This window comes from Poecilia reticulata, linkage group LG14, assembly GCF_000633615.1.
Source record: "Poecilia reticulata strain Guanapo linkage group LG14, Guppy_female_1.0+MT, whole genome shotgun sequence".
Classification (NCBI taxonomy): domain Eukaryota; kingdom Metazoa; phylum Chordata; class Actinopteri; order Cyprinodontiformes; family Poeciliidae; genus Poecilia; species Poecilia reticulata.
The window spans coordinates 10,717,740-10,731,487 of record NC_024344.1 but is presented as its reverse complement, the minus strand read 5'-3'; the positions used below and the strand labels follow the sequence as shown (position 1 = coordinate 10,731,487).

Below are 13,748 nucleotides of genomic sequence, written 5' to 3'. Positions count from 1 at the left end.
TATATATATATATATAGGCATGTCACGATAACAAACTTTGCTGAACAATAAATTGTCCCAGAACTTATTGCAATAAATGATAACATTGTTGTTTTAAGAACATGTTCAAGTAATATAATATTAATTATAATGGCATAAAAATGCAAGAACACATTCTCAAAGTTCAATAAACTTTAAATTCTAATGAACATTTAAACACTGGAACTGGAAAACATTTGGAAAACCCAAAATAAATAAAGAAAACAACAAATACAATTAATTATGAAGTCTCTGTGAACTAAATTATCTTTCAAAAAAAGGGCTAGTTGGGACTAAAACACCAGACTGAATACTTTTATCATCCAGTTTTTGTTAAAAAGAGAGAAAAATAGTTTCTTTTAACTTACCATGCGATTAATTGATTTATTGTTTATTGTGACAGGCCTAGATATATAGTTAATTTTCTTACTCATAAAACTCTGAAAAAGGTGACGTGCATCAACCATCCTGAGTCAATACTTTGACCTTTGACTGCACTGGAAATCTTCTGGTTGTGCTTTTTTCCCAGTTTTACACACCTAAAACATACAAAGTTACCCCAGCTCAGTCAGACAGGATGGAGCGCTTCAATGAGCCTCAGTTCTCTAGTCGTGCCACATTTAGATCTGGACTTTGACTGGGCCATTTTGACCCATGAGCACTGTTTGATTTAAATCTTTTCATTGCAGCTCTGATTGGATATTTATGTTGACWTGAAGGTGAATATTTTGCCCATGTCTCAAGTCTTCTGCAATCTTCTGGACTCTACTAACTAGGCAACTTCACAAAGCAGCTATTTGTGATTGTATTTTATTTAAAGGTGTCAGATTAAAGGGGCCTGACTAAATAAAATGTTGTATCATTTTCCATCCACTTCACAAGGATGCTACTTTGTGTTACAAATTAAATCCCAACAGACTGAGGTCTGTGGTTGTGATGCAACAAAATATGAAAAAGTTTAAGGGGAAAGAAGCCTTTCTCAGAGCACCATAAATACACAGGTTGATTAGATTTCTGGCTACAATTACATTACATAACCAGTAATCTTCATCTGGAGCATACCATACTGAATCTTTAGATTCAGAGCAAGCTTTCTAATCTCTGGTGTCTAATCTGTGGTCTAGTTGAAGTCCAGGTGGTTTAAGAAAAAAAAAGAAAAAAAACATAGATAACTCTTATTCCTTCAAGCACATTTTCATAAAGGTTTTTTTTGTTGTTGAGCTTAGTAGCATCTTTTGTAGGATTTTCCAAGAAGCTGACACTTTTATGACAACTTTAGTTAACATCAAACATTTCTACTCTGCAGCAGCGTAAAGGTGTGCATGGCTATTAACTACCCAAATTTACTGTGGCATTTATTTACTGTTAACTATGACTACTGCAACTGCTGATAAAAAAAAAAACCCGGCTTAGACACGGATAGCCATAAATGGCTACAAAAGCTGTGTTATTGTGGACGCAGCAGCATGTCTAATATTTTCCAGTATTGTTCTGCCTGTCACCATTACAATCAGCAGACCACAAGCTTTGCCAAAAAGGTTCGAGCGAGCAGCCTTGGTCTGCGTTCAGAGAACCTCTTCAGGTTGATGGCACACTCATAATTTAAAGGTGAAGCATAAATATTAATGACACGGCTCATACAACGGGACACTCTGCCACAAAGGGATGGCATGCAGCAGAAGCAGGATGAAGCCCAAATGGGATTTAAAACACTCCTGGCAGAAATGAAAAAGTTCAGCTACTCGAATCCGTTGGATGCGCGCGGGAGGCGAAGGGGGAAAATGGTGCTGAAGCATCTGCTGAGGATGTGTGTGACAGTGTGTGACCACATCAGCAAAGGCGATGAGCGGATGACGAGCTGGAGGAGAGTGAGGGGGTGGGGTGACGCCTTTAGGGGCATCGCTGCCGCATTTCACGGAACCAACACATTTCTCTCGGTTTCTATGCAGAAAGTAAACATAATCAAAAATCTGACATTTTATTGTTTGTCTACTGAGACGGCTTCTACTAAAAATAGTCATTGTTTTATGGAGATCTGCGAGTAACTTCTGTGAAAAATCATGAACAAATAGATAATATAGAACACAAACAGATACAAATATCTGCAACATCTTAACAGCGGTTGATCATTTTAACGGCTTAAAGGCAGAAAGTATGATGGGTTCTGCTTTCAGTGGAGTTATTTGTACCAACCGGATGGACTTGTGCCCATAATTAATTCAGAACCTCCTAAGATTATTCCAACCCTGCTGAAAAATAGGTTTACTGCCAACATTCAACACTTATTCTTTGAAATAAATAAAAGTAATGTTATAAGGATTTCCTCCAAAATCAACACTAAAATCCATTGACTATTGCACAATCTAAATCATATGTGTCAAACTCAAGGCCCGCGGGCCAAATATGGCCTCCACAGCTTTTTATGTGGCTCTATAGATTCTAAACTAAACACTAAATGTGCTTAAATATTATGTTATCAAACAAATCAATGCAGTTTTTAACCATTTACTGCTAAATTATATCAATCAGTACCCTCCAGTTTCTTGAAAATTCTCATGGAAATTCTCACAAAGCCAGCAACGTTTTTGCACTTGTACATAATTGGGAGTTTATTTCTCAAAAATTCTCAAAAACTTTCTTACTTGTACTAAACAGCTGTCTCATTCTTAACTGATGTCAGATTATAATCGACAATCTATAAAGTGGGTAATAAAAAGTCGCATTTACTGCCATAAATAAGTGCAAATATCGCAAATATTTCCAAATTACCACAAACACTTTAATTTTTATTGCAAAAAATCACAAAAGTTGGGTAATATTATTTAATTTAAAGAATTTATTGATATTTTAACAGCTTGTGAACAGGTTTTATCAATACATTCAGGCACAACCGGCCCTTTAAGAGCATTCATGATCGTGATTTGTCCCAAAACAAAAATGAGTTTGACACCCCTGATCTAAATCATTCAATCCCCCCGAGGATAATTCTTCACAACCTTTGCAAACGATATGTGGTAATCAGACGCACTCGATGCAACCAATCAGATGCTTCGTTAGTTGAGATAACACAAAGTTTTATTGCGTGTTAGAAATAGGGTCAAAGGACTTGTCTCAAAGATGAAGGAAGCCAATACAGCTGGACAGTTTTCAGTTTTACAGTTAAACGAATCTCGGCTGGATGTGGCAGGAAGTAGAACCACCAGCAGCTCCATCAGATTCCTGAGGAGGCTGATGGTCAAAAACTCTTCACTGACAGCAGAAAAACCTGCACAGAGTTGAAGGGCTCAATGCCTGAATTCCAGGAAGCAAAACACTTTTGAACCAAAAGCATAAAACAAGCCAGATCCCAACTGTGAATCCCAATTTTGTGAAGCAATAACTCAAAACGTTAACTTTCAGAGCCAGCAGTATGTCTGGAGGAGAAAGAATGAATCACCCTGCCTGCAGTAAAGCAAGATGGTGGCTCAGTGATGCTCTGGGGCTTCTATTTGTTTCTGCATTGAACATCTGCAGGGGGTGAAAGGTACAATGTACGATGAATTATCAGGAAATCAGCAGTCTGTGGGGAAGCTGAAGTTTGGGTTTGGACAATGAACCGAAACATTTCTCAAAGTTAAACAATATCAACGAAGTGAAGACATCTCTGGTGTCTCACTGTGAATCATGCAGCAGGTCATAACACCAAAAGGTGCTGCATTAAGATGCTCCTCTAGAAGGGATTGATTTACTCTGAAACCACTCTAGCTATTAAAAATGGCATTTTGTGTTAAACTTGGAGAAATCGTTTGTAACATAAGATGTGCTGCTCTCTAAATATCTGATTTATGTGCAACTGCAGATCGTAGTGACTTTAGAGGCTAAAACTGATAGGGAAGAAAGAGAAGAGTGAGGAAAATGGGAGTTAATCATATTTCCATTTCATATTTTCTTCATATTGTTCCTCCCTAGTTCTGTCGTACTTTCCAACATTTTAAACTCCTTTCAATAAGAAGCAAAAGGAAGAAGCAGAGAGGCAGGAGTATTTTCTGCCCTCTCTAATGCTGCCCAGTGCCAAATGAGAGGATGTGACCACGAGAAACACAAACTTCCCTGTTTTAGAAATATTTTCAACTGTGAAACAACAACAGTCGAGGCTTGGGTTAAGAAGGAAGGCGCATCAAAACTGGCAAAATAATACACAAAACACTGTTAAAATATTTCAGCAGTCAAGGTAGTCATTTTACTTTTACTGTTTAAAAAATAAGATATTTATCTACATATACAGCCATATAGATGTATATTTACACAGGTTAGTCATGCCATACAAATCATGGAAATCCAAGTCGTTTCTCTGCATTAATTATATTTTTATAAACTGAAATCAAGATTCTGTTTACCAAATCATTTTGTTTAGAAATAAGTCRTACKTTTTTAATTTACCATCTTTTATTATTAAAATCCACCTTGATTTTCATATATAAAAACAGTTTGTTCTTGAAATAATGTGTCTTTAGCGTGCCTAGTCATAGTCAGTTTGTCCTCTGAGCTAAAGATAATGCCCAGCCTGCACCCCCAGTGATTGGATTTACACATGCCACTGTTTGTGCCCGCGTTGTATGATCAACAATCTGTCACCTCCCTGCAGGGTGAACAGAGTCAATCATCCCAAGAAGCCCAGACAGAGAGGCTGAGGGATGTGCTGCAGTCATGTCAGGAAAAACGCAGAAGTATGTCATGCAGCAGCAGGGCGTGCTGCTGGAGATTCAATCTAAACTCTGCAAGTTCAGCTTGTTTTTAAAGGTTAAACATTCAACCAGAGTGGGAACGGAACAGAGAGAATGTATAGCCCTCTGATAACAGCATGTGGTTATGCACTAAAATTTGAGATTTTAAAAGGAAGATACTGACTTACTTCTAAGATGTGCATGTCGTTTAAAAGATACAGAATTGTACGTTTAATAAAATAAATGCATATATAACAATAAAAATTAATAGACATTAGACTAATATTACTATTAATACTACTAACATAGCACAACATGTACTTTTGCTCGTCTTTTTTGTCATTTTCACTGCAAATAATTTTACATAGTACTCAGATTGGAGTGTATTTTTAAGCACTAAGTTATAATAGTGGAGTTAGAGTGAACTTCCGTCGCAGCGACGCAGCCGTGCGTCCTAATTAAGGTCTCACCTGGAGCCTGGAGGACCTGCGTGAGCCAAATGACGGCGACCAGCCCGACTCCGCAGCAGCAGAACCGCTGGAAGGGCCGCCGGTGCCTCGCTGCCGCTTTCATTCCTCCGCCAGCTGCATGTTCACCAAAAACATCTGTTGCTCTCTGTCTTTACACTTGTTTCACACTTTCTTGGAAGACAACGACGAAGCAAACCGCCTCCTCCCTCCCTCCTTCTGCTGCTTCTCTGACAAGTTGGGTCCAAAAGACAGAAAAGAGGAGAAGAAAATTCCCCCGCAAAGACGAGAGCCCAGTTTACTCCAGCAGCTCCGGGCTCAGAGCAGGAGGCGCCGCGCTGGTGAACTCCACCGACCGACCTCCTGGTCGCACATAGCGGGGATACGCGCCAACGAGCTTTCTGCGTTCATGTGTGTAGCCTGAAAGGTCGACTGCAGATCCCACAGTGAGGTGCAGCAACAGGAGGCGGTATGTTCCGAGCACTGTGTTCCTGCTCGGGGTGTAGTGCTYATCAGTGGCCACCAGGGAGCGACAAAACGCAGGGTGCGCAGTTCAAATCAAATCTACAGCGGCACAGGAAACTGTTTGGCCTTACCCACGTTTTGGACGTAAATGTGTTCAAAATACATAAAATAAGTGTTTTATTATAGAGCTAGGAAAAAAAATCATAGACCCTATAACGTCCTTCTTCTTTTTTCAACCTTATATTTAATAAAAAATTTAAARTGGCAGTATTGTGCGGTAACACTTTATTTGAAGGGGTGTGCATAAGATTGACATGAAACTCATAAACATGACATTACACTGTCATAAACATGAAGGAGTCTTCATTAATGTTTATGACTGTTGTCATGAAGCGTCATTGGTAAATAATGACACTTAATGCAAGATTGACACTTAATTGACTTTTAAAGCAAGTTTTAATGGAACTTTGCATTAAATGTTTAATTATTTTTTTGAATAATGCCGAGTTTACATTTTTAATGAACTTTTAATGCAACTTTTAGTGCACCTTTACATTAAAAGTGTCATTATTTGCCAAATTACTCTTTATGACAACGGTTTATGATTAAAGAGTCATTCATGTTCATGACAGGTGTTATGTCATCTTTATGACAGTCTTATGTCAGTCTTATGCACACCCCTTCAAATAAAGTGTTACCAAATACGGTATATCAAATTAAACTTTAAAAGAAATTTAATTCCACAATTTAAAACCTTTGTCTGCTCTTCCTGACACTCATGATATAAGGCTAAAAAAAGAGAGTCAACTTTACATAATACTGATACATAATAATTATCAATACTTAATTCAAGMGGTGGATGGGGCTTTTTCTGCATGGAATTACAATATTTTGAATGTGAACGTTCTCACTGGGTACTTTAGGTTCATACCACGCTTTTAAAGATGGCTGCTTTATTTGTCTCTCTAGTGCAGTGGTCCCCAACCTTTTTATTGCCGCTGACCGGTCAAGACTTGGGGGCGTGAACCGTCAAATAAGACTTCTGCATGTTGATGTTCCCGCTAAATCCTGAATATACCCAATTTGTCTTGGCCCTTTTATCACAGCCTGTGGGTTTTTCCCTGACTGGGAACAAGAATACAACCTGCTGAATGTGACAGGTAACCAATCAAAAAGCGCGGTGACGTAAGAACAGAGGGGAATCCCAAACAGCTGACATATCGCGCAACTGTGAGTCCGGTGGATATCGGAGATGATATGTGGAAATGTTTATTATTATATGTAAAGGTCATTATTATATGTTTATGTTTATTCAGTTAAAAATGTTAACTATGAAAAAACATAGTCACCTCCAAATCATAGTGCAGCAAATAGAGCGGCTGCTACCGTTGTCTTTCACCCACCGCCTTTTCTTTTGTTACGTCTTTTATCTCTTAAAATGACTCCACAAACTATCACTATTGTGACTACGTCGCCATCCGTGTTTGGTTATTCTAAATTCCCGTATGCCATGTTGGAAGTTTTGAGGAGTTTCTTCTGGAATCGGGATGTTCATGACTGGAATCAGTTTGTGTGGTGTGTTGCTCCTGCCGTGTGGCTGGACACCGATAGAACCTGTTGTTCTTTTATCAGCTCTGTGGTCACAGAGGTTTGGAGAATCGGCCGACAATTCTTAAATCTTGCCGTCTAGACCAGATTTAAGACTCACAAGCTCTACTCATCTCTTCTTGACCACTGCCCAAACGCTCTCTGATTCTGGTCGCTATGGTAACGTTTACATATCCCTTCAAAATAAGATACAGATGCGCCACAAAAATGAACGTTTTACTTTCGTGAACATTTTAACTCACAATAATGACTAACGGGAGTCCTGAGCTTGTTTCTCTGCAACGAGATGGTCCCATCTGGGAGTGATGGGAGACGATGACACCCGACGTGTTGCTTATATCCACAGTCTGCTTGGTCAAGCCACAGCCTGCTTGGTCTCTAAGTGGCGAAGCAGCTTGAAGCTTCATTGCCTCATTAGCAGCCGGTCGCCGCATGTTATGCAGAGCGGGCTTGTAATGTGGGACTCTCCTAACGGTCCGGGATAAATCCATTCTTCTGTCTCTTCTCTGGGCCTTTTCCCCTTTGCAAAGAAATTTTCCAAAGACATCCTATCTGTTTCTTACTAATTTTGCTGCTTGCTCAGCGTTGGCGCGCAAGTAACCGAGAGAATCCGTTAAAGGATTTTTAAAATAAAAGATCACCCAGACTCAAATAATACATAAAACGGAAATATTGAATTATTTATTGTGCGGCCCGGTGCCAATTGGTCCACGGACCGGTACCGGTCCACGGACCGGGGGTTGGTGACCACTGCTCTAGAGCACAGGAGCACAGGTGTCAACTTTTAGATGTGCCTCTGCTGCACCATGCCTGAATAGAATAATTAGGTCATTAGCAAGGCTCTGGAGAACTTATCGGTAATTAAACCATTTCATTCCAGTGTTTTTTACTGTGGCACATCTAAAAACTGCAGGACAGTGGKCCTTGAGGAGTGGAGTTTGACACCTGTGCCCTAGAGTGATTGTGTGAAAACTTTTGCATATAAATAGACACCCGACACCACTACCAACATCCATCCATCCATCCATCCATTTTCTTACACCCTTGTCCCTCAGCCGGGTCGGGAGAGTTGCTGGTGCCCATCTCCAGCTAACGTTTCGGGCGAGAGGCGGGGTACACCCTGGACAGGTCGCCAGTCTGTCGCAGGGCAACACTACCAACATGGAGAAGCCAAATACATATTAGGCTTGGTGGTGGTAACAAAAGGCCAAAGGCCACGTTTGCTGCCAAAGGTACAGGTGCAATAGAAAAGTGTGAAATAATCAAGAAGGTCTACCTCCAAATTCTTTAACTTAACTAGATTAACAGCTTGAAAATGGAAAAACAAAAACATCGAAGCTTGTTTCAGGATAGACTATAAGCCTGATAAAATAAAGCGAATGGCCCTGACTTCAWCTGTGTTAAAGATTCATGACCRCTGCCTAAAAGCCAGGTCTATTCCAGGAAAGCGTCCAGTTTGTGAGACTTTTACCGTCACTGATAAGACATTTCAATCCAGAGATATGACTGAAGCTTGATGATTTACACAGTCTGTGTTCAGGGAACGACTTTCTAGGGATCATTATATTGTTKGAGGTGAATTGTTATATTCAATAAATTAGAACATGTGCTCCAATGAGGTTTGTTTATCAAACCTCAAACCTTTTTACTGGTCTGGCATAATATTATTATGTTTTCATTAACTGTAAGTGGAAAACCATCAAGATTAACCAAAATAAAGGCTTGAAAACATCCACAACTGTGAACTGAGTTACTGAATATGATGAAGTTGTACCACTCTACTACATTAAAGTGATCATTTATAGTGTTGAGAGAAATATAAAGCTCTGAAAGCCCCAAATATATTTGGCAACTTTCTTTCATCTTGAGTTTTTCCAGTGATGCAAAATAAAAAAACCACRAGAAACAAAACGCCTCCTGCTGTTTTAGCATCTTGTCATGAAGAGACCTTCCAGAATCAGAGAGAAGATTAAAAAGCACAGCTGCAGCTCTGCCTGCGAATATCTGCACAAAAATGTACACAAAACCTTTTGCGATAACCTTGCAACAGGAATTGTCTGGACAATGTCTTAAATGAGAAACTTAAATTGACTCTATTTCATAGCAGTAAAAGGAAACAATAAGTAGAAGTAGCCTCATGTGTCTTCAGGCCTCACAAAGACTCCTGGTGTTTGTCATTCTTACTGTTTAACTGCACAGTTTATGACAGGACTGGTGGATTTGTTATCACCAAACAGGGAAAGCTATGCAGTTATGAACTGCATCACTTATTAACAGAGTGCAGGCTTTAACAAACGGCTGCTTTTGCTCCTTGAAATTTTCTAAACAAAATTTCTGGTTGGAATCAATCAAAGCACAATCATTAAGCAATGAGATATTGAATAATTTCCACAACATTTTTCCAGTTATCTAGATGAAAACTTGGTGTGAACTCATTTATAATGATGAAGACTTTGTGTAAAAAATGAAAGAAKAACGTTGGAGCGAGATGATATCCAATCAGATCTAATTTTAGAAGGATGACCTGAAAAAATAGCCAATAGGAGACTTAAATTTTCTTAGTGGCAGAACCGAACAAGGTGGAGATTACATGTTCACAAGTGCAAAAACGGGAAAGAAAAAAAGAACGAACATATCAGAACATAAAGACATCAACAAATACAGAAACAAGAGAAAAGCTCTACAAATTTGCAGAGACATCTGGAAACAAGGTAGCCTGAAAACTATCCAATCATAAACATGCAAAAACTAAAAACCAAAGTTAATTTGGAGTAAATTTAGTCAACTGAAACTGGACTGAAACCTAAGTGACAAAATGATAAAACTAAACATTTTTTATCAAAGAATATGACCAAAACAAAATTAAGATGTGTGTCAAACTTAACTCTGCTTAGAAAACCCACTCTGTTGTGTTTTCACTCCGTCCAGYAGTGTGGATATTTCCTGAATTTCACCAATAACATCTCGATTTCCCACTTTCAATAGAAGATGCTGAACCTTCAYCAGTCCGTGTGGAGAAGCTGACAAGTAGGAGAAAACATAAGGCAAAACTCTTCCCATTAAAACAGTTACCAATTCCCACTTGTTATGCACCTCTCAATCCTCCAAAACATCGGTGAAGATGTAGTGTTTTTTCATTTAAGGATGGCCTTTTAAATAATAATTTGCATCTAGTCACTCCATCCTCCAATACTTAGAAGCAGTAACAAAGAAGTGAGACCAACAATTCAGCTGTTCCAATTKAATCCTCTCTGATCCACATTTTGCACGTTGCCATTTTGTTCCTGTGTTCTGTCATTTTATATTTGTCAGTAAAGCAGTTATAGGCATGTAATTAAACCACAAAATGTGTGTAAACTGCAAATGTAAGAAACAGTAACAGAGCAAAATCGCCATGACTRCTAATTCAATACATTCTTATCCATTAGTCATCGTAAAAAACAAATGTTAAACTCAAGAATCCATGTTTCATCTCATCTTGTTTCTACATTTTCTGCATTTTAGTCCCCAGAAATTTAATTCTGTAAGCAAAAGAAAAGAAAAGAAAAGAAAAGAAAAAAAAAGAAAAGAAAAGAAAAGAAAAGAAAAGAAAAGAAAAGAAAAGAAAAGAAAAGAAAAGAAAAGAAAAGAAAAGAAAAGAAAAGAAAAGAAAAGATAATACTTCAAATTCGACACTTTAAGCTTTTTTTGATTTACATAATTCTGGAAAAAATCAGCGACACTTTGCAAAAACTGTGTGAACTACTTCTGGGCCAGCAGTCTCACATGTAAACAAAGTGGATATAAACAAGAGCACAGAAGCGATAACACTTTAAAAGAGAAAGCGCTCCTATCCAATCCAATTACGTCTTAAAACCTAAAATCAAGCCTGATCTGCGGTCAGCAGTGCCGTTTGTTTCAGAGATTTATCTGTCATCTCTGCTGTCGGGAYGCTGCCAAAACACAACATAAGGTATGAATTTTCCTCCGTTAARTTTTTGTTGACAAAAACCAGGCGGGTTTTCAGCTTGCAAACTTAGATTCCACCTTTGTTTCAGTTCCTCTGCATTGATAACAGAGGCTGAATTGATTGAACCCGAACGCTGTGAAGATGTTTCAAAACTGTGTTTTTATACCCCAAATATTTAGGACTCAAAATGTTTAATTGGTCAAAACTACCTAACTCATCCTATCAGCATAAACTCAGCATATGTGTTAAAGAAATGACTCAGCAGATTTTAGAGTGCAACATCTAAAAATTTTTTTTTTTTCCAGACAAATGAATTTAGATAACAAAATTTATACTAAATATWTAGCAGTGTATCTTTATTTGCATTGTGGCGTGAATGTTGTGGTGATTACAAGCTGTTATTATGAAAAATTAGATTWTTTTTTTCAGTACAATTTCTTACTTCATCGCTTGGAAAATATCTGATAGTTTGATCAATGTGTCGTTTAGTTCATATTGGTGGAAACATACAGAAAACTGCAAAACAGCTGAAACACTGAGCGCCTTTAAATCTAGAGTTGCTTTTGAAACATAATCAACATTTTAATCAGCAATCTGACGTGTAACGACTTCACTTGAAAAATKGAATGTTTCAATTCTTGACTGTGTTGTTTTTGTGTTTTTATGATGTGAAGCCAATTTGATTTGAATTCCATATAAACCGCTCTTTACAAATTGTTTCTCAGTTTAACTAAACCCTCCCACCATAAACTCAGCATTTATTTCTGCTGTTTCCCCAAAGCGCAATCCTGGTTTTCATGCTAACCTTTAGCTTTCATTAGTCCAGCTAAATAAACTTCTATAGACATTCCTGAACACCAGAGGATCTTTTGGCTAAACAGTCGAGGTRTTCTCTTTGTAAGCCTTGAAATCTGGCGCCAAAATCTCCCGCCTTATTTATGGTAGGAGCTGCGAAGTGAAGAGATGCTGCAGGCGGACTTTCATCAATCCTCATCTATTTCTTGTAAATGGGGCAACAGTGGTCTGGCCATTTAAAACGTAAAACACAACCCCGTGACCCRGGAGTGTAAACACACGCTCACACACCAACACATTACCTCTGTATTTACAGAACAGGGATGAGTCGAGCTGCCTCTAAGCACTTAAGCAGCTCGGAGCGAGGACTCCAGCGCTTCCACCCCAAATAAAGACATGAACCGGTGCATTGTTGTCATCAGCTGTCCTCCTGGTGTCAGCCGCTGGAAGATGAGTGTTTTTCTCCGGCGGGTGTTTAGAAAAGCTTTCCAGCGGACAAAGTCCTGGGAAATGTTTTGTGTGATGTTTTTTTTTGCGCTGTATTGTGATCACGGAACAAGCTTTGGAAAATGAACGCGTCTTATCTGGCGCTTCATCGGTTTCAGTGAGATGACACTGTGTTTAGTCAGGGCTTGAAGAAAAAAAAAAAAAAAAAAGTAAAAACATCGTTATCGCCCTGAAAATCGCACCGTGCTTTTGCGTAACAGCAGGAATACAGAAATTGTAAACTTTTTTTGTTTTTGGTTTTTTTGTGATACTTTGAATGTTAGTGAAGTGTGGATAGTGTACATGAGAAAACTGTAAAGATAATGTTATGTTTCGGTGTCATCTAGGTGGAATCAAATGACAGAGGGTGGATAAGTGGATGGATTTATAGGAACCAGGGCAACAAGGAAATAGAAGCCAGTGAATTTATATAGAATGAAGAATGATACTGAATGCAGGTGAGTAAATCAGGTGATTAGGAACAGCTGCTGAATAATTTACTACAGAGGGAAATAACTAAAAGTGATAAAAGAGCAAAAGATCCAATAAATGCACAAAAAACAGAGACAAAATTAACCTGAGTGGAAGAATCAGGTTCCTGGGTTAGTAGTTAGTATATAGATGTCTAAAGTTTGATCAATACATCCTGGTCTCTGTGTGACTGTGTGAAAGTTACCTTTAGGAAAATTTAAAGTTTCAAACTAAAAATCCTGACATTCTAAACCTCATTTTTCCTCACTGACAGTGAAATATTGGTCTGGATCACACAATAGCTTCTGTTTCTTAAGTGAATTTTTTTTCTTTCCTATGACTTTAGAAACCAAAGAAAATTCAACTGGATATTATCAAAACATCCAAAATAACACACGCACACACACACCCACACACCACACACACACAAAAACTGATTGAAAATTGTAGTGTGTTATGCAGAGAAGTGAGAAATCAGATTTGGACTATAATGCAGCTTGATTGTGGAGAGATAARAGTGTTTAAATCCTGCTTTGCGCTGCCACGTGGTTTCACTTCAGCTGTGGGACAAATTCAAACCTCAGATTTAGTTTCAAAGAATCACCGCTGCTTACTGAATAAATTCACATTACAGCAGGTTGATTATTATTTTTTTTAAATCTAAAATAATCCAAATGCAGTAATTATGACTATGAAGCTCTTATTTAGCTTCACGCCAAATTGTGTCAAATTGTGATCTTTAAAGTAGTGCAGGGTTTTTTAAAGCTGGTTTTGAGCTACTGGATG

The 13,748-nt window shown here is 38.3% G+C and overlaps 1 protein-coding gene across 1 annotated transcript in view; it reads right to left on the bottom strand.

Moving 5' to 3' along the window:
* LOC103475820 (sodium/potassium/calcium exchanger 3) overlaps window positions 1–5,692 on the bottom strand; it is a 35,757-nt gene extending 30,065 nt beyond the window's left edge. Inside the window, exon 1 of the mRNA XM_008427711.2 lies at window positions 5,192–5,692. Within this exon, the coding sequence (XP_008425933.1) occupies window positions 5,192–5,294 (103 nt within the window). The 5' untranslated portion in view covers window positions 5,295–5,692. The remainder of the gene's footprint in view (window positions 1–5,191) is intronic.
* Window positions 5,693–13,748: the final 8,056 nt, after the last annotated feature.